Here is a 21965-nt window from a genome sequence, read left to right on the forward strand (position 1 = left end):
CAGCATGCAAAACATGCGAAGTAGGCGAAAACCTCGCCATGCGAAAAAGTTTCGCTGTGTCTAAACGATGCTCCTGCATTTTTATCCAGATTAAATCCAGCGCCCTCTCATAGGCCTCCAAATTGGATGGCACTAAGCTTTAAACCTTTAACTCCTTTGATGTTGATGCTTCTATCATCTCTGCGGTGACCCTATTTTTGCACTGGTCCCATTCCAACATCAATAGAAGTAATGTTTTTTTTAGTTTAAATATAGTACCCACAATTTATCTTGTTTTTATTTATTTTTCAGAAGAATTTGAAATTTTAGTAAATACCCTAAATATGTTAACAGCTTCTGATACGACATACTGTATAAAATTGGTAATGACTATGCATTTCTGTTTATTGTTTTGCTAGCTACCACCATAAGTTTAATGTAAACCATATGTAGGAAGGATATGGTAACCCAACAAGGCGTACTAGTTAATAAAAAGTGAAAAAAAGTCTGTCACATTAAAATAAAGGGGCCCTGTTTTATTTTAACCAGGATGGGGGAGATTGGGTCATTATATCAATCCCCCCTACTGACCAGCCGCAAACACTGCAGCTCTCCTGACACAGAGAGCTCGCATCCTACGTAGGAGACAATGTAATAGCGTTTAAACAGACTCACACGCCTGAGTTTTATTATCACCCCCTGTTACCTCCCCCAAACGCTGACTACCTGTCACTCACTTTGCGAATGGATCCCCTGTGCATGCGTAATCACAAACCAACCACAGCGTGTGCGCAGAGCGGCTTATACACATGCATAATAGCAAATAATCGCTCGATCTATGTAAAAATCCCCATTGCAGCAGTCTCTGAATCAGGACCAGGGGTCTCATTCAGAGCCGCTCGTAAGCGGCCGCTCGTTTGCTCCGAGCGAAGTTCGCACATCTGCGCATTCATATGGGTTTTAGTACGCATGCGCGAACCAGTCAGTGCAGTCGGAAATCGAGTGCTCGCAAAATAGCGAGTGCCTGCTAATTTGAGTGATAGAATGAGGCTTTTGTGGGTGGTAACAGGGGAAGGTGCTTGAAAACGGAGAGTGGAGATCCGAACGCAGGCGTGCCAAACGGTCAAAACGGGCATTTTAAGGGTGTGCATAATTAACAAAGAAGCGTTATTGACCACGTCACTTGGTTGTCTTTTAGCCTGAACTGCTCGCATGATTGTGGTAGGAAAATGCTACCACAAGAATAGCGAGCAGTTCATACGCCGTTCGATGTACTGGATTAATCTAATAAATAGTGGAGATGACGTATGATGCGAGCGGCCAGGGGGCGTTTTTTTCAAAATATCGAGCGCATGTTTTGTTCGCTCGTTCAGACATAGAGGCGTCAACAGACCGCAAAGAGCGAGCGCTTAATTTAAATAGCCAGCCCCTTTTTATGAAGGAGCGTCCGCAAATAGCGTCCGGCTCTGAATCAGGTCCCAAGTCTCCACAACCAACGTTTTTTTGTCCTATCCTCAGCTTAGAACTTACTCAGGGGTATCATTAGGAAGTTTAACTCTGATTCAGATAAGCCTGATTGATATTATGTTGTTTCTGGAGAATTAAGTTGTTTATGAAAATGGAGAGTGCTAGTGCGGAGATTCCAAGTTGATTTTCCATGGAAGCTTCATTCCCTATTCAAAGGTGACCACTTGCTTAAGTACTGCGCATGCGCTGCACCATCTTGTTACTGTGTAGATGAGCGATTTTCAACCGCTGTGCCGCGGCACACTAGTGTGCCGTGGGCAGTTGTGGGGTGTGCCGCAGTGCCGTCAGGAACGGCGGTCAGGGCCACCAGTCACATTGCAGGTCTGTGAACCGGGCAGCGCTGCCGCTGAGCTCCTCTGGGAGACTCAGGCGCGCCCGGCTGTGACCTCAATGGATGCAGCGGCGTGACATCACAGGTCACGCACGCCGCATTTTCAGCCCGCCATACCCGATCCGCAAGCCAGCCCAGCCACTGACTCACCTGCCCACCATGCCCGCTCCGCAGGACAGACAGTCTGCTCTCCTGCCCGCCTGCATGTTTGCACGCTCTCAAGCTGCTGACTGCTCTGCACTAACAGGTATGTGGATTCTATTTTCTGTGAGGTCAGGAAAATGTTTTCTTGTGTGAAAGTGCTTTAGATTTATTCTGTGGGGCCTATTGATTGTTTTTTCCTGAGAGGAGCAATGTGGGGTTTTTATTTTTTGTTTCTGTGGGGGTCAATGTATGCATTTTATTCCTGTCGGGGCCAATGTTATTTTTTTCTGTGGGGGCCAATGTTATTTTTTTCTGTGGAGGCCAATGTTATTTTTTTCTGTGGAGGCCAATGTTATTTTTTTCTGTGGGGGCCAATGTTATTTTTTTCTGTGGGGGCCAATATTATTTTTTCTTTGGGGGCCAAGGTATGTGCGTTTTATTCCTGTGGAGGCCAATGTTGTGTGTTTTATTCCTGTGTGGGCCAATGTTGTGTGTTTTATTCCTGTGGAGGGCAATGTTGTGTGTTTTATTCGTGTGGAGGCCAATGTTGTGTGTTTTATTCCTGTGGAGGCCAATTTTGTTTGTTTTATTCCTGTGGAGGCCAATGTTGTGTGTTTTATTCCTGTGGAGGCCAATGTTGTGTGTTTTATTCCTGTGGAGGCCAATGTTGTGTGTTTTTTCATGGGTCGCGCACGCCGTATCGCCGGATGGTGTGCCTTGGCAATTTTGAAATCATGCGTAGTGTGCCTCGTGTTGAAAAAGGTTGACAATCACTGGTGTAGATTGTGAGACCAAGTATTACAGCTGGCCACCAGGGCCATAGAGAGCCGGTCTAGGGGAAGGGGGCGTGGCCTAATTGCCCAATTAGATTAAAAAAAGAAGAAAAAACCTACATACAGCAGAGCGAAGTGGAACTGCGTGCTGGGGCAGGGGGGGCGCTGTGAGCCCCTTAGCCCAGCACAAATCCAGGGGGTCGCACAATCAGTGTGATCTTTCCCTCTCACAGGCAAAGAAGAGGAGACTGCTGCTGCTCAGCAGCAGCGAGCAGTCTCCAACTGCAGCCCAGCACACAGTAGCACCGCCCTTGTCTGGCCCCTTCCGCCAGATGTTGGGGCGCTTGTGCGCATCACAAAAGATTCACAGCTCCGAAAAGGACCAGTGAAGCGGCTCGTGGGGACAGCCGATTTCCCATCAGCTGTCACTGAGCCGATAATTTACATCATGAATAGGTCCCTGAGTGTGGGGTAGGGTTGCTTTTTGCATTATCAACAGTGATAGAGTGCTTTAATCCTCCTCTTTCCATATTGCCATTCAACACAGGGATCTAGAAAGGAAGCCTGCAGCGTTTATTTTGCACACAATTGTGGTCATTACCACCCCGCTTTACCGCTGCTACTTAAAAATGAAAGTAGAATTCATATTAAGGGCCGTAATCAATTAGGTGCAAAAAGCCGTGATCGGCAAAAAAGTATCGCCATTTGCATCTTTTTGCCAGGCGGAAACTATTTGCCGTATTCAATTGCAAAGACTTTTCGCGTACGCGGAAAGTCAATGCAATGTAATAGGCGAAAAAGTTTCGCCTATGAATACCCGGCAGAAAAAAGTGCAGAATTGTGATTTTGGTGTACAAAGGTGCGGAAACCACTCTGCATCCTTTGGACAGCCCCCCCAAAGGATAACTGCATCAAAAAAATGCAAAAAAAAAAACACCCCAAAAAAGCACTTTGAAAATGGGGGCGAAAAAGTAAAAAGTGGGGGTACAAACGCAAAAACTAGTGAAATAGACTTTTGGGGGGTCTGCAAGTATGGGGGAGGTGTTTTTGTGCTTGCAGGCGCTTGCTGAAGGTGCGTTTTTTGCGGCACTTAAAACTTGATTTTAGCGATTTTTACTATGCTGGCATCCATTTTCAAGTACCCCAAATTTGACAGGACTTCTTATTTTCACCCAAAAAAACTGCTTAATGCTATTCTTCACCACATGTGCTAAGCCGCTATTTTGTAGCAATTGACTGCACTTAAGTACCCCGAATAGCTTCAGTAGGGCTAATCGGGGACATCTACATTGATCCCCAATGTTAGTCCATCTTTTGGGGAGTGTCAGGCTGATTTCCCCAATTCTGCCAACACTTTTCGCCTGTTAGAGTTTCGCTGGGACATGTTTTCACGTCCTTTGGAATTGAATACGGCGAATAGCGGGAGTGCGCGCGATACTTTTTAGCATGTAAAACTGGCGATGTCGGTGAAAAGTCCGGCATGCGAAAAAATGGAGACTTTGATGGTGTTAACTAAGTTATGAAAAAATAGAAATACTGTATGTACTGTAATTATAGGCTGGTTAGTGTTACTCTGATATGGTGTGTATGCCAAAAGATCCAAAGGTCAAAGTTTTGCTGTACTCTCTACTAACTTAAGCAGGTCTGTTTCAGGTATACAGCTGTGTTGTCAATGCCCTAACACATGAATGGGCTGTAAGGGGTATCTACAAGTTCTATAATTGTTGCCACCTAGACCTGGCCTAGACCCAGCTTTACAATTACAGGAGACGAGTCAGAATTTAAAAGTCTGCTTTAAATTAATAGTTTTGGATTGGAAATTAAACACTTTTTAGTGGTCTGTTTACACCTTTTACATACTCCTACAGTCTGTAAGTGTTAAAACGATTTGTGAAATCAATAGATTTGTATAAACAATACACATAAACCTTTCATGAGATTGTGGCATAGGGGAAACACCAGATAATAAGGTCACTACACAGGTACTCTCCCACTCAGCTAAATACTCACAGGATATCGCTAGGCAGTAGATAACTAAGTTTGATAGAGGGGGTAAGTGAGATACTTTCCTGTTTGGCATTATCTTAGTAATGTCCACAATTGATTCCATGATTTTGTTAATCCATGCCGAGTTTATGTTTATGTGGTCACAGACTTACTAACGATAAAGTGAAAGCACATACAGAACTTAGCACCACTTGGGTAATTGTTAAGATTTTTGCTTCCAAATCTTAGTGCTATTGTCTATTGGATTTACCATTACTGGTCTTTTGTTTGTTTCTTACCAACTGCTCTAAGCTTAGTGTCCGTTTTACCCTTGATATTTCCCTTCTGATTTGCACAGTTTGCCTATCTGGCCTTTCTTACCCATTGTAGTCAGCCAGATTGTTCTATGACCGCACCTATGTGTACAAGACTTGGGAGCAACAGAATGAATTTGTAAATTATTGGGCATTATGTTTTCTTTTTCTACCTTTTGTAATCCTGATAAAAGCCAAATTGAAAAGGTTAATCAATCCATTTGAGTGGGCTGAATATGTAATATACATAGAATTTACGAAATATGATTCACCCAATTCTTGTACTGGAACATCAAATTTTTAGTGTGAATGGTAAACATCCTACATTATGTACATTTTCCTCTCTGTCTTCTGAAATAACACTGAATTAACAAAGAACTTCTCAAAACATTGTGTATAGTCATCTGTGACAACAACTTAAGTTTAATATAGGTGACAAAGGGGCTGATAAAGCCCTGGACGAGTCCCGATTAGAGTGCAATTGACCAATGGTATAGGGATTGTGCATGTGCCGTGATCGCCGTGTGCATGTGCTGGACACCACAGAATGAGTGACAAGCTGCAGGCCTTTGTTAATGGAGAAGAGGATCGTTCCTCAAATTGAAGCATGTAATCTCCGTTTTGGGGGCATGCTGAAGCCAGCGTCTGCGTCTTTCAATGCAGATTCACTCTCCTCAGGGTTACTCACAATGTCCACCGCAAGTAAGATACTAAGATGTTCCCGATGGTGATCCAATGCTGCATCAGAGGTTGGCATCCAAAGTCCAAAGGCGACACCTGCATCATTTACATATCTTCTCTGGTCCGCTGCTACCGAAGACGCAGCATGGATCACTACTGCGGCCACCTTTCAATCAGTTCCAAAGTTTAGTAGTTCATAGAAAACATTAAACTTCACCTTCTATCAGCTAAGTTAGCTTCTAATTTCTTTAATCAATTTAAATTATCCCCTACACTCAGTCTCTAACATTTTTCATATATCTTATATGTATCTGAGCTTACTAAAAAGATTTATTTAGCAAACTTATCCGACGAAAGATCATATAAAAGTCAAGGAGATCAAATGCTTAACTGGGGACTCTATAGTAGTGGAGAATCCAACATGTGTGGGGTGATATTTATTTGCGTTTTTGCATTGAGATTTACATGTGGATAGCAGGTCCTTTTGGGCAGCCACCATGGGTAGACTGGCACTTGTAATCATTACATTACACTTTAGGCATGACATGGCTTTCTGGGACCTTTAGTTCTTCAGCAAAAAAAAACACCTTTTTTATTCACCCCACACCTACTGCCCAGGGGTATTTGGAAGCATCTGAGACATCTCCGCTGCTACCCCATACCCCACTCCCCACCCCCGAGATGTCTCCGCTGCTAGCCCTGGGGCTTTATACGCCAAACCCAGGGCCCCCTCTGTCCATTCCTGTTGTGAGAGTGACAGGGGTGTACAACTGGGTGTGCATGTCTGCATAGAGGACTCTCTGTGCCAGGGGAGGAGGTGACCCCTATGGGATGCACCTGAGGTGCTGCTATTTATCTCCCTCCTGCACAGTGGCCTGATACAGTGTCCTGGAAAGAGTTAGACTAGGTGTTAGTGAAATTTGCAGGAAGGGCCAAACAGCAGCTGATGTCAGTGCTGAGAGAGACCTGTTACTGCCTGCTAGAAGAGAGGGCAATCATTTGCTGGCTTAATAAAGAGAGCACACAGACAAGATGCCAAAGCTGATAATTGTACGGGTGACTACCATGGACATTGAGTTGGAGTTCGCCATCCAGCTGAGTACAACTGGTAAAGGAGCTACAGTACGTGGACAGCAAGGGTTACTCTACATGGCTAAAGCTTAATAAAAAGGTGACTAAGCCAGATGGGTATGCAGTCAGGGAGCCGACGGTCGACTTACCGACCGCCGGCTTCCCGACTGTGCAATCCTGACAGGGGACTAATGATAGGCGTTGAAATCCCGACAATCCTCTACAGTTTCAATTTAGAGCTAAAGTATTCCTGGAGGAGGTATCAGAAGAAATAATTCAGTATATAACACAGAGACTGTTCTTTTTGTGAGTTAAAGAAGCAATATTAAATGATGAAATATACTGTCTTCCCAAAACTGCCATCCTACAGTCTTCCTATGCTGTGCAAGCTAAATATGGGGATTACAGCAAGGACGACCACACACTAGGTTGCATGGCCAATGGCCGCCTGATCCCTCAGTGTGTTCTAGAACAACATAAATTGACAAAAGAATAATGGGAAGAAAGGTAACAAATCTGGCAAACAAAGCATAGGAGCATGTTAAGGGAAGACTCCATGATGGAATACCTGAAAATGTCCCAAAATATTCAGCTGTATAGTGTTAATTATTTTGAGATAAAAAATGAAAAAGGAGCAGAACTTTGGCTGGGTATTGGTGCATTAGGTCTTAATACTTATGAACATGATGACAAGTTGACACCTAAAATTGGATTTCCTTGGAGTGAAATCAGAAACATTTAATGACAAAATATTTGTTATAAAACCAATTTACAAAAAGCCCAGGACTTTGTATTTTATGTGACCAGTTTAAGAATTAATAAACGTATCTTGGCCCTTTGCATGGGCAACCGAAAACTGTACATGAGGAGAAGGAAAACTGACACAATCGAGGTGCAGCAAATGAACACTCAGGCCAGGGAAGAGAAGCACCAGAAGCAGCTGGAGAGACCACAGCTAGAAAATGAAAAGGAGAAATGGGAAATAGCGGAAAAAGAAAGATAGAATGTGAAAAGGACAAGTTGTTTGAAATTCTCTGACAAATCAAGAACACTAAAAGCACAAAAAGAACTAGGAGAGTAAACTTGAAGAGCTTAAGAGATGGATCAAGAAAGGCAAAGAGCAAAGGAAGAGGCAGAACGTCAGAGCGACGGTCTGCAGAAGAAGCCAAGGCCACACTGGCCAAGCATGTCACAGACCAGTTGAAAAATCAAGAACAGCTGGCAGCTGAACCCACAGAATTTACTGTCAAGATCACTTTACAATAAGAGGTGACGAAGAAAAAGGAAGGGATGGATAAGCTATTGGTTCAGTATGCCAGGAATAGCCAGGCATTAAATCAAGAACACAAATAAAACACATTCGTTTTAGGGAGTGGACATTGTACTACTACCTCACACACATGACGACTGGTCCTTGTAATACTAACTGCATGTTTTATTCACTAAACTTTACACCTAGTTTGCGTTTTGTACTTTTTTATTTTCTTTAACTTTTATTTTATTGCTTTACAGTGTTAAGCTGTCTACATTTATAAGTAGTAACAAGCATATTATTTTATAGGGGATGGATAACCATATAAACACTAATGTTCTCAGCTGAGCAGGCACTATGTGCTGATCATTCTGGGTATTAAAGCGTATTTTCTCTTATGTTCCGCCCCCTAAACAAGACTATTCCCCATGACTGTCCTGAAGCTGTCTTAGGCGACTAATGACTTCCTGCACACACGCTCTGATAGCTGTGAGTTGCTTAGTCTCCAGTTTGGTTTATTTAAGTGAATTTATTCAGTTTGATAAATATGAAGATAGTAACGAGAGAGCATTCTTATTTAGAAAATTCACAATGGTATTATGGGTTCTCTTCAGGGGCATAAGTGCTTCTCAGTCGCCTGAAGGCAAGTTAGAATTTGGTGCCCCCCCCCCAAAAAAAAGGGAAAGCAAAACAGTGAGATATAGATTATAATGTACATTTTGTTCCAGGGCCCCAGGTGCTTTGGTGGGTCAGAATCAGACAGATTCACAGAGTTCAGCAGACTCTGCAGCAGCATATGCTGGTGCTTACCGGCGGGTGGCTCCCTGTAACGGTGGTCCCTGGGATAGGAGATCAGGCAGGTGTCTCACTGTCCAGCAGCAGTGGTGGGTGCACCAATGTTTGCTGCGGCGCAGCCTGAGGGGTATACGGCAGAGCCTTTCTGATTTTTATTGCAGTTGTTAGCAGGGCTCCCAGTACAGAGATGATTAATGCTGCAGCAGCAGAGGGTGCACCCCTGCAGAGCTGCAGTGGAAGATCAGTGGTCACACAAGTGCTGCTGGACATGCTATAGATGGAGTAGCCCTCTCTGGGAGGCATATGCTTAAAGATCTCCACTTTAATTTATATGTATCCTTGTAATTAATCTGTTTAAGGATCAATGAACATACTATCCTGATAGTGCACTGACATCTGCAGAAGCGCCAGCTAAGACTGAGAGCCAGAGACAGTGTGTCAGGACTGGGAGCCGTAGTCAACATACAGTATATGGAGGCTGTGCATGAGTAAAAGAACTGTACAAGGGAGATGACCCTACTAAGCTGCAGCACTACTGAGACATATTTAGGAAATATTGAGATCTATTTGAGATCTACTGAGAACTGCTACGGTCCTATTGTGAGAGTGTATGAGAGATACTGAGAATTATCAATAGATACTGAGAACTGATGAGACATACAGCAATCTGTTATATTTCAAGTACTATACTGACTTGTGCAATAGACTAAATTTGAGTAAGCAGTGTGATATTCATCTTGTTTGAATTGCAACAGAATAAGTGTCTAAGTTTCTTACTTAAAGAGCACTTTGGCACTGAGTTATTCCTAGTGTACAGAGGCCCTGATTCAGAGCCACTCGCTCTGACAGAGCACTCGCTCTGAATCAGGGCCGGGCTATTTTTTTTTGAACGGCCTCCTGGCCGCTCGCATAGCTGTGGGTAACCCACAGCTATAGCGAGCGGCCAGGAAGATGGTCGCGATGGTCAAGACCATCGCAACCATCGGGCTTGTGATGAGCCCTTGTGGTAGGGTCTCGTTGCCGCAAGCCCCAGAGAGATTTCGGCTCTAACAGAGCTGAAATCTCTCCAACTGACATCACTCTCCAACTGACATCACTCGTTCACATGGGAACGCCTCCATTTGGGCAGCCACTCCCCTGGCCTGCCCACCAAAGGGGGCGTGCTATCACTCAACATCGACATCCGGGTCTCGCACATGTGCACGATGGAGCCGGCTCCGTCGTGCGCATGCGCTCTGGGCCACCATCGACCCGGTTGTGAGCACTCAGCACTTGTGACTGGGTCTGAATCAGGCCCAGTGCTGATTATAATTGGGATACATTGCAAATTGAACTGTGTTTATTGTGCCTTATCATTGTAAAGCCAAAGCTATTGTTCTCTGGAATCAAGAAAGAACAGCATTAGATGCTAAGCTTATTCTATTTGCCAATTGTGGATTACAAATACATGCATGTTATAGATCAGTGATTGCCCAGCAACAGAGTACTTCAATGAACAGTTTTAAGGTTTTTGCTAAATCTGCTCGCTAATAATCTGTGTTGCTATTACTGTATATCCGTGTTTTGCAAAGGGTATTGCATGTTTAAAATGTAGTATAATGAGACAACCAAGAAATTACCCTTTCCTAGTTATAGCCAAAGAGGTGCTGCAGCAGCAAAGATAAAGAAGACTCACATATATATATATATACATACATATATATATATATTATCTTTAATTTTGTATCTGTACCTTTAGAAACACACCACACAGTGGACCTCATTCAGAGTCGATCGCTTGCTGCAATTGATCGCTCTGAATGAGGGCGGCCACTTACTTTTTTAAGTGCCGCCTCCTGGTCGATCGCTAGGCTGTGGGTTACCACCCAAAGCTCTTGAAATCGACCAGGGTGATGGTCGCGATGGTCAAGACCATCATGACCATCGGGGCTTGCGACGAGACCCTAAGGTTAAGTCTGATCGAGCAGGAAGCTCCCCACTGACATCATTGCTGATGTCAGTGGGGCCGCCCCCAAACGGCAAGCATTCCATCGGGAACGCCTCCGTTTGGCCCTCCACGCCCCCTGCCCGCCTCCCAAACGGGGAGAGCTGTCACTCACCATCGACAGCTCACCCCCTTTGGTGCGAGACCCGTAGCGACGGAGCGCCCATCGCTAGCCGGGTCTTGCGCATGCGCACGTCAGAGCCGGCTCTAACGTGCACATGCCCAGTGGGGAAACATCGACCCGGTTGCGAGCGCTCAGCGCTTGCGACTGGGTCTGAATGACCCCCAGTGACTTCACATACATCATGTAAAAAGATGTAATTTTAGAAGTTAGTTGTCAGTGTGCATGTTGAAGACATTACTAAATAAAATGTTCACTCTGCTATATTTATTTTACAGTTTGTTTGTTTTTTTTCCAATAAGTGCTTCATCTAGAGCAGATATGGGCATCCTTATATACTTCAAAAGTTACATGTACAACCCTTTAACATTGAACTTAGGGCCTAATTCAGAGCCGCACGCTAGTTGCGGACGGTCATTCCAAAAAAGGGGCCGGCTATTTAAATTGAGCGCTCGCTCTTTACGGTTTGTTGACACCTCTATGTCTGAGTGAGCAAACGAAAAATGCGCTCGCTATTTTGTAAAGACGCCCCTTTGCCGTTCGCATCACACGTCATCTCTGGTATGTATTAGATTAATCGGGTACATCGAAAGGCATATGAACTGCTCGCAGTGCTTGTGGTAGGTTTTTCGTACCGCTATCACTGCGAGCAGTTCAGGCTAAAAGACAACCAAGTGACGTGGTCGATGACGCTCCTTTACTAATTATGCACTCCCATTAAACACCCTTTTGACCGTTAGGCACGCCTGCGTTCAGATCTCCACACCCCCATTTTCAAACACCTTCCCCTGTTACCACCCACAAACGGTACATTCTGTCAATCAAATTAGCAGCCCCTTCGCTGTTCTGCGAGCGCACGATTTCCGACCGCAATGACTGGTTTGCACATGCGCATTACGACCCATACGCATACGCAGTTGTGCGAACATCACTCAGTGCGAACAAGCGGCCGTTTACGAGCGGGTCTGAATCAGGCCCTTAATCTCAGTAATGAGTTAGAACAGTACAATTACCCAGAGGCATCACCGGGTCTGGTGACACCTGGTACGCACTCCAAAACCCTCCTTGTGCAGCAGAGCCATGCTAGGGATGGCCATCAGCCATCGATGTTTTCAAAACATCAATGCTGGCTGGCCGATGTTAACTTGTTTTGCCATCGATGGCAGAGAACCAATGGTTTTCCACCATCAATTGATGAGTGGGAGCAGATATTATTTTTCCTTTTGACAGTACCGAGCTTAGCCCTGCCCCTGGTGGGCGCTAAACACCGTCCCCATTTTTGACTGGTCCACGGCCCGGCGTGCCCCCAGTAGTGGTGGCCATGGAGAGGGTGCAAACTATCATGATAGATGTTTTTGTGCCATCGATGGTAATCACTGATGGGCCCATCGATGGTAACCATATGTGGACACCCCACCGATGGCCATCCCTAAGATGTGCATGCCCAGAAAGCTCCTGTCACTGAGGAGTCGGCATTTTGGTGTCACCCCGTCCGAGGATGACACCCAGGTGCGGCCGCACCCCCATAGTGATGCCACTGCATTTACCTATAGTCATGTGAATAAATCCTACACATACTCCAAAATACCCTTAAAATTCTACCATATACTACTCAAACACCTTGACAGGCTCTAAATCACTCCCTTAAGCCCTACAGAACCCTAATTCAACCTAAAAGTAAGCTATACATACTAAAGTACTGTACCTTCAACCAGCAATTCACTACTCAGATATCCCAGATTTCAAGCAGGACATTATGGGCCTGATTCTGAGCCGCTCGCAAGTGGCCGCTCGTTGGTTCCGAGCGATGTTTGCACAACTGTGCATGCATACGGATCGTAATACGCATGCCCGAACCAGTCAGTGCGGCCGAAAATCGTTTGTTCGCTAAATAGCGAATGCCTGCTATTTTGAGTGACAGGAGGAGGCGTATGTGGGTGGTAACAGGGGAAGGTGCTTGAAAATGGGGAGTGGAGATCAGAACGCAGGCGTGCCTAAAGGTCAAAACGGGCGTTTTAAGGGTGTGCATAATTAATACAGCAGCGTCATTGCCCACGTCACTTGGTTTTTTTTAAGTCAGAACTGCTTGCAACATTGCGGTAGGAAAAACCAACCACAAGAATAGCGAGCAGTTCAGACGCCGTTCGATGTACTCGATTAATCTAATAAATAGCGGAGATGACGTATGATGCGAGCGGCCAGGGGGCGTTTATTTCAAAATTACGACCGCAAGTTTTGTTCGCTTGTTCAGACATAGAGGCGTCAACAGACCGCAAAGAGCGAACGGTTCATTTGAATAGCCACCCCTTTTTTCTGAACGAACGACCGCAAATAGCGTCCAGCTCTGAATCAGGCCCTATGTCCTCTTATTTTGCTTTACTGAAGCATGCATGAATCACTCAGCTGTTTCTGTGAAAGAAGGAGGGAGACCACGTGGTGCTGACTACATGCCTCTCCAACTATGATGTAACGTGCTGCAGACGCTGTGTGTCATCCCTGCATTATGTGAAGGTTGCCATGTGATGTGCATGAAGTCAGGTGATGTTGAAGTCAGCTGCTTTCTAAAAATAATAAAATCAAGTTTAATCTTATTCTCCATATTATGACCCACTAAGCTTCACCTTTGCCCCAAGCTCTTACTCAGAAAGAGATGGATCACGGCTAAAACTTGTTGGGTCATATAGAGAATAAGAGCTGGTTCCAAAGGAAAAGGGCTCAGGGAACATATTGTAATACAGGAGGGAGTATGGAGCCACATCAGACATTTAATTATATTACAAAAGGTAATTCATATTAATATAAATCTAGAAAGTGTGAAATTAAAATTGTGCACTAAATACAAACATGAGGGGAGGAAAGATACATTGTATAGCCTTCTAAACAACAGTCATATACAATCTCGTTCTATATACAATTTATGTATATAGAATGAGCTGTACACTAGATATAAACAATCTAAAAAGAAGCGATCTAAATCCACATCATATATTGCACCCACATATTGTAAGCTCCTTATGAAAACCTTACAAAGCTGCCAAAATTTCTATATCACCCATTTAATATCCCTTCCCCCACATAATGGGATGTAGTCAGCATCCCGATGTGCGGGATGCCGATGATCTAAATGCCAGCTCCGGAATCCCGACAGCGTGGAGATTCCGGCTCCGGTATCCCAACCGCCTGCATCCCAAAGGTAAGTATTGGGGGTTAGGGGAGGGTTAGGTGTTAGGGTAGACACTAGGGGCAGGGTAAGGGTTAGGCACTAAGGGGGGATGGTTAGGTTTAGGGTGCGGCACCGGGTACGGAGGGTTAGGGTAGGGGTTAGGGTTAGTGGTAGTATACTTACCTACCGCTGTTGGGATTTTCACTGTCGGGATGCCACTGTTGGTATTCTCACCAGTGACATCCCAACCGCCGGGAACTCATACACAATCCTACATAATAGCATTATTGTCCCAAGTCAGTATTATATCCACGTAGAGCATGTTGAATCTAAATGACATGGTTCCATGTCTCCACAGACAGAGGATCCTTAATGAATGTTTTAGATTATTGTGTTTAAAAGCATAATGGGTAACAGGTTTCTGAATTTCAATCTATATAATAGGGGCCACACATTGTCACGCAATCCCTAAAAATGGGGACACTCTTAAATTACAGAGGTTCCGGCTCTAGCTCCAGTGGAAATTGGCAGTCTGCCAAAAAACCTGTGAGAAATATACAAAAGTATAGAAACATAGAAACATATAATTTTGACGGCAGATAAGAACCAATTGGCCCATCTACTGTAGTCTGCCCTATTTTACCTTTTGGTAACCTCAACCCTATCTGATCCTCAGTTCTTTGTAAGGATATTCTTATGCCTACCCAAGCATGTTTAAATTGTTCTACTGTCTTAGCCTCTAACACCTCTGATAGGAGGCTATTCCACTTATCTACTACCCTTTCTGTGAACTAATCTTTCCTCAAATTTCCTTTGAATCTACCTTCCTCCAGTTTCAGTGCATGTCCTCGTATTTTAGTACTTCTCTTCTTTTGAAGAATGTCTCCATCCTGCACCTTGCTAAAACCGAAGATATATTTGAAAGTTTCTATCATGTCCCCCTTTCCCTTCTCTGTTCCAGACTATACATATTGACATCTCTAAAGGTGCCTACACACTTAGCGATATTTTACAAGATTTGCCTGATCCAGATGCATCGCGACGACAAATCGTGTAAAATATGCCCAAATCGTGAGTGTCCACTTACAATCACGATGCCGATACGCGTCCCCGCAGGTCGTACATCGCAACTTCAGATCTGCCATGCTGTAGGCAAGATCTGACAATCTCAGTCACGATGCACTGGAATAGTTAGGAGGCACAATAGATCGTTTGTCACATTGGACAGTTTTTAACACCAAATCGTGCCCACGACTGCCGGTGAGCTGCTGGGGAGAGTTCAAGGGGAAATAGGGCACAATATCGCATTGTGACCACATCGTCAAGTGTGTAGACACCTTTAGTCTTTCCTGATAAGTTTTGCGATGTAGGCCATGCACCATTTTAGTTGCCCTTCTTTGTACAGTCTCAAATGTATTTCTATCTTTCTGAAGATGTGGCCTCCAGAACTGAACACAGTATTCTAGATGAGGCCGTACCAATGATCTATACAGTGGCATTATTACTTCTTTCTTTCTGCTACTGATTCCTCTCCCTATGCAAGTATCCTTTTAACCTCACAGTCTGAGCGAACTTGATGACTCATGCTAGTATTAAATCCGGAGCCTATGTGTTTGCATGCAAGAACTTTGTGGGCCACATAGCAAGATCTTAAAAGGGGCCCCTCAGAGATAAAGAAAACATATAAATAGATCCTATTCATGTTATGCCACATAGTAGTACCCCTTATACACATTATGCCAAGCAGTAGTAGTGTCTCTTACACATAATGCCACACAGTAATGCCCTTTACAGATTATGCCACATAGTAGTAGTGCCCCATATAATACATTATTTCACGCAATAGTAGTACCCCTTACACATTATGCCCCCCCAGCAACTCCCCTATCCATGTCCCTCCAGCAGCCTCTTGCCTCCCCCTGTTTGCCATAAGCAGCCAGAAGGTGTGGTTTTGGTGCCGGGCCCCCAGCTGTAATTACAGCTGGCGCACTGGCAGTCAGCGGCAGACATAAACAGACAGTGCCGGTGCAATTTGAATCTGGCACCGGTTGCGAGCCAATCTCGGCTCATGGACGGGCAGCCAATCAGGAGCCACCACTGATGATTGGCTGCCAGTCCGCGAGCTTGGACTGCCTCGCGACTAGCGGCACCCTCTCTCCATGATGAGCTGGTGGTCTGGCACCAAATCAACACCTGGGCCTCCATAGATGGCCCTGACTGGACTGGCACACCTTGTGTATGTGACTGGGCACAGGGGGAGTGGCGGGTCACAGAGGCAGCTCAGGCACCATAGCAGCTGCACCCCTTGCACTCACGGCAGTTATCACTGTTTGCATGCATGTTAGAAAACAGTGGGGTACTTTTCAGGATTAATGGAATGGGGTTATAGGCGAGGACAATGTAAACAAATAAAGGCTGCAGGTGTACTTCAGGGTCCAGTCTTCAACCCGGGCAACACCAGGTATCCCTGCTAGTATTTAATAAGTCATCTCCTCTACTCTAATTAATCCAGACAAACTCTGGAAATAACAAGAGAAGAGAATTGGGGCATACTTGCTTACTTTCAGAGCGAATATAAAGTGCACCACACACAGTGCGATGCGGCACTGACGGGGAGTATCTAGCTCCACCTATGAGCATATCTATTGTCACTCAGGGGTGGGTCTTGCAGTGGTCGGAGAAATAAAAGTACTAAGTGCTCACCCTGGGAACAGGCACTCCTCCTTTGGCCTCTCCTCCAAGCTCCCAGCTGTTTCCGCTCTATCACTCTTCCCACCAGCGCTGCTCTCCAAGCCGAGCAAGCAGCTCTACCAGTCCGCACAGCCTGATATGCTGCTCCACCAGCTTGGCCTTAGGGTGGAGAAGCGAGTGTGCCGCAATCCCTTTCAGGCACTCCCCATCAATCCACCGGGGAAGTTGTCTCCGGCTCTATGTCTGTGTGGGGAGATGGGAGCTCCACAAGCCTGTGCAGGTGCCCCCCTCTAGCCCCCATTGGAAGCCCTGGATTGGATTGTTGTGAAATGCTCACCTCACTCCTGCAGTCACTTCCGATAAAGCTCTTGCCGGTGGGACAGACTGCAAGTGTCCCTGTATAGTCCGGGGGATCTGGTTTTGCGCTGAGCTTCGTCATGACGTTCTATCATTCAGGCTCCACCCCATCACATTGGAGGAAGCAGTGGGGAATCCAGGGTTTTTATTTAACTTTCCGGGTCTGCAGGATGCTCCACAGTGAACCGGGAGTCTACCACAGGATGCGGGAGTGTAGGCAACTATGAATTGGAGTCCCTTGATGATGGGCTGCAAGCTTTGTTTTGATTAAAATATTAATAAAATCCATATGCTTTATTTGCTAGATATACAGATTTGCAGCATATTATTTGTTTGGAAAATAAAGAACAGGGATGGTTGATCTGGAGTGGTCATAACTTTTTGAGAAAATCCAGTCAGTTTGGATCGGGTTAATGTTATGGTAGGGGGACACCACGATGCATGCCTTCCTGCTATGGCATTATCCCCCCAGCTGGATTTGGTAAGGACTAAACACATTTTTTTTTGTAATTTTACGCTTTCAGAGCTTTACAACCTAATAAAGCCTGTACAGCTCATACTGATCTGTGCAGTGCTTCTGTTTGGATGAATTTGCTGTTGCTTATGAACTGAAAGATCAAAATCATAGATATTTAGAGCTGCGAAGACCAACTGACAATGACGGGTTTCAATTGAAGCCGAAACCCGATGGATAATAAATAGTCTGGTTTTATTTTCAGCACAATGACGGGGATTCCATTGGTTAACGTTGGTTTTGGTTTAAAACAAGACATTGTATTTTGTGAAAAATAAATAGCCCCAGTTATATAAAGATGTTGGTATTTTTTTATGGGACAATTAAAATTACACATTAAAACACGATAGTTTATACAACCCGTACAGTCTCTGACATACCTTCCTGTGGACCATGGTTTGCTAAGAGTTTTTGGAAACACAAGTGAAGGTGCTGAACATCTTCTTTGAGCCAGTGACTTGTGATTGACCTATTAAGTAATGAAAATGAAGAAAATTAATTGCACTTATAGCTAATATGCTACATGCATCCTTCACAATAGTTTAATACAGGGCTGATCATTTTAAAATATCCTTACTTCGAGCACTCTCTAGCAAGTTCCAAGGCTCGTAATGAAGAGAAATTCGGACAACAGGAACTTCAGAGGATGCGCTAACCAATCATTGGAGAAAAACTGTAAGTGGGAGGTGTTGTGCCATTTTGGAAATCAGGATTTAGAAGGAAAGTAAGAAGAATTATGTGCATTCACATCATGTTTTTGTCTGAGAATATTGGGCCTGATTCAGACCCGGTCGCAAGCGCTGAGCGCTCGCAACCGGGTCGATGGTGGCCCAGAGCACATGCGCACGACAGAGCCGGCTCCATCGTGCGCATGCGCGAGACCCGGATAGCGACGAGCAATCCGTCGCTCCGGGTCTCGCACCAAAGGGGGAGTGCTGTCGATGTTGAGTGACAGCATGCCCCCTTTGGTGGGCGGGCCAGGGGGGTGGCTGCCCAGATGGAGGCGTTCCCATGAAAATGCCTACCATTTGGGGGCGGCCCCACTGACATCACAAGTGATGTCAGTGGGAGAGCTTTCGGCTCTGCTTGAGCCGAAAGCTCTCTGGGGCTTGCGGCCACGAGACCCTACCACAAGGGTCTCGTCGCAAGCCCGATGGACCATCATCCTGGCCGCTCGCATTAGCTGTGGGTGGCAACCCACAGCAATGCGAGCTGCCAGGAGGCCGCTCCATAAAAAAGAAAAAAGACGCCCTGATTCAGAGCGAGCGCTCTGTCAGAGCGTCCGGCTCTGAATCAGGGCCATAGTACCATATTACCACATGTCCTGGTAAAGTTGGTAGAAGGAAGGAAGCTAATTAGACCTAGATTCATAAGAAATGGTTTATCAATAGAGGCACTAGCACACAAATCCTGATCCTAAAGCCAAATACTTAAATATATGAGAAGGGCAGCATGATATTTTTTTTTTAATTCTATTGATTGTGTCCTGTGTTTTTCTTTCAATATCTACCCCTCTCTGTCCTGCCTGTCCCCTCAGTTTTTTCTCTCCTGCTCTCATTGCCCCTCAGTCTTTTTTTTCCTGCTCTCATTGCCCCTCAGTCTCTTTCTCTCCTGTCTAATTGCCCCTCAGTCTCTTTCTCTCCTGCCTCATTGCCCTTCAGTCTTTCTCTTCTACAACTTTTTTTTTTATGTCCTGTCCCCTGTGTCTTTCTCCATACAATATTACCCTACGCTACAATAAAACAAAAATATGTTTTCCATATATGGGCTGGAGGGCACTGCATTCCCTTTTACGCCCAATATTGCACCTGTACATTTAACTACATCCAAATATGAAAGAGGTGAGTCCTCTCTTTAATATGACGAGACCCCTTTACAGCTATTGTCTTGATCACCAGACAATTTTATCTAATTTTCCATAGATGGGGAGGGAACATTATGCCCCAACTCTCCCATACTGGCCCAAACACACATGGGGGCACACTTTTCTGAAAGATGGGAGTTTCCTCTTTCATACGATGTACCCCCTCAGTAGTTGTCTGGTGATCACCAAACAATGACTTAAACAACTGCTAAGGCGCATGATGCATAAAAGTCGCCAACGCTCTGCTGATTCCATAGCTGAAAAGTTCCAAACATTCACTGGCATTAATGTAAGCACAAAAACTGTGCAGCTGCATTCAAGCCTCACATCACAAAGTCCAATACCAAGCGTTTTATGGAGTGCTGTAAAGCACATCGATACTGGATGGTGGAGCAGTGGAAACATGTCTCTGTTTGGCAGTCAGATGGGGGAGTCTGGGTTTGGCGGGTGCTGGGAGAACTTTACCTGCCTGACTGCATTGTGCCAACTGTGAAGTTTGGTGGAGGAGGTATAATGGTATGGGTCTGTTTTTCAGGGTTTGGGTTAGGCCCCTTATCTCCAGTGAAGGGCAATCTTAATGCTTCAGCATACCAAGACATTTTGGACAATGCTATGCTTTCAACTTTATGGCATTAGTTTGGGGAAGGCCCTTTTCTATTCCAACATGACTGTGCCCCAGTGCACAAAGCAAGGACTATAAAGACATGGTGTAATGAGTTCGACGTGGAAGAACTTTATTGGCCCACACAGAGCCCTGACCTCAACCCGATCGAGCACCTTTGGGATGAACTGGAATGAAGATCGTCCAACATCAGTGCCTGACCTCATAAATACTGTACAGAATGAATGGGCACAAATTTCCACAGAAACACTCCAAAATCTTGTGGAAAGTCTACCAAGAAAAGTGGAAACTGTTATACCTGCAAAAGGAGGACCAACTCAATATTAAAGCATATGTAGTTGAATACAATGTCATTAAGTCCCTGTTGGTGTAATGGTCAGGTGTCTGAACACTTTTGTCCATACAGTGTGTGTATATATCCTCCTCCTGAAGAAGTCCATGCTGGACGAAATATATATATATATATATATATATATATATATATATAAAGCCAGCAGGAATATCCCTGTTGTGGTGTTATTCTGCACAGTAGGAGTCCTGTGAGTGCCGCTGTCCCTACATGAACATACATATATGTCATATATATATTTTTTAAAAGTCTAGATTCTTTGGTGAAAAACTACACGTAGAATCCTGCTGATTGATAAAAAAAAACTAAAAATGATAATTGCTTGTAAATTGAAAACACTTTTTTGGTTACATTTTATTTAACATGTTAGAATCAATAAAAGACTACAAGCTGCCGTCACGGCATGTTACTTTCTTCTGCTCTGACTGTCTTCTCGGTCACCAGGCAACGTGGACGCCGAACTAGGACGACACCTGCGGTTGCTGCAAGACTAAGACACCGGGTGGTTGCAGGTACTGCTGGGACTGCCGGATAATGTGCAGTGTCCCAGCTGTCAATCTTCTAGCAATTGGCATACCTACATTTTAGTGGTGGAGGCTCTTGTATTATTCTGCCTAGACCAATACCACGTCACGTCACCGGTTATAGTTTACTGTTTTTGTTCCCTCTGGTCCCTGTCGGTCCTGCTGTTATACCCATCAGCTGGTTCTCCTGTGGTATCGACTTTCTGTCCTGCCTTGTCTGTGTCCGTTAGCCACTTGTCATCCCAGCGCAGCCTCAGCTTGCAGCCCCGCCACATCAGCGGCAATCACTCCAGTGTGCGAATACCATCTCAGGCCTCCTCTTGTCTACAAGTGCCGCTCTCACCATCTCTCCCAGCGGCATCTGCCTGTGGTCTCACTACCTATATGATAAAAATCACAGCTCAGCCCACAAGGCCGCACCTTGGCCCTCAAGGCCGCGTCCATACCATCAAAGCCGCACATCAGCCCTCAAGGCCTCGTCCGGAACGCCAAGGCTGCATCTTGGCCTCTGCCATCAAGGCTGCATCTCTGCCATCAAGGCCACATGTCTGCCCTCAAGGCCACACGTCGGCCCTCAAGGCCACATCTCGGCCCTGAAAGCCGCACCTCAGCCATCAAGGCCCTATTCTTTTACTTGGTCGCACCCTGTCATCCAGCTCACATCTCAGCGATCTATCCACACAGTTACTATCACTCTGTCCTGTGCCAGCCTGAATCCACCACAAACGGCTAAATACCACCTGATCGCCTCTACCGAGTAAAAGACCAAGTGACAACCTAAGTACCAGTGTGGGTACTAGCACTAAGGGAATAACGGGGGGCTGTTATTGGCAGAAGACCTCACTAGTGTGACTCTAGAGGCCTTACATGGTGACTTACTGGTGATCATAACACTAATGGTATTTTTTTGAAAATACAAAGTC

General features: G+C 45.1%; 1 protein-coding gene and 1 pseudogene across 1 annotated transcript in view; one reads left to right on the top strand and one right to left on the bottom strand.

Annotated features, from left to right (window-relative positions):
* TAGAP (T cell activation RhoGTPase activating protein) overlaps positions 1-21965 on the bottom strand; it is a 214310-nt gene that overhangs the window by 98627 nt on the left and 93718 nt on the right. Inside the window, exon 2 of the mRNA XM_088451751.1 lies at positions 18064-18152. Within this exon, the coding sequence (XP_088307877.1) occupies positions 18064-18152 (89 nt within the window). The remainder of the gene's footprint in view (positions 1-18063; positions 18153-21965) is intronic.
* LOC148543123 (radixin pseudogene) lies at positions 6768-8159 on the top strand (annotated as a pseudogene).

Source organism: Taudactylus pleione, unplaced genomic scaffold (genome assembly GCF_031769625.1).
Source record: "Taudactylus pleione unplaced genomic scaffold, aTauple2 ptg000006l, whole genome shotgun sequence".
NCBI classification, from domain to species: Eukaryota; Metazoa; Chordata; class Amphibia; order Anura; family Myobatrachidae; genus Taudactylus; species Taudactylus pleione.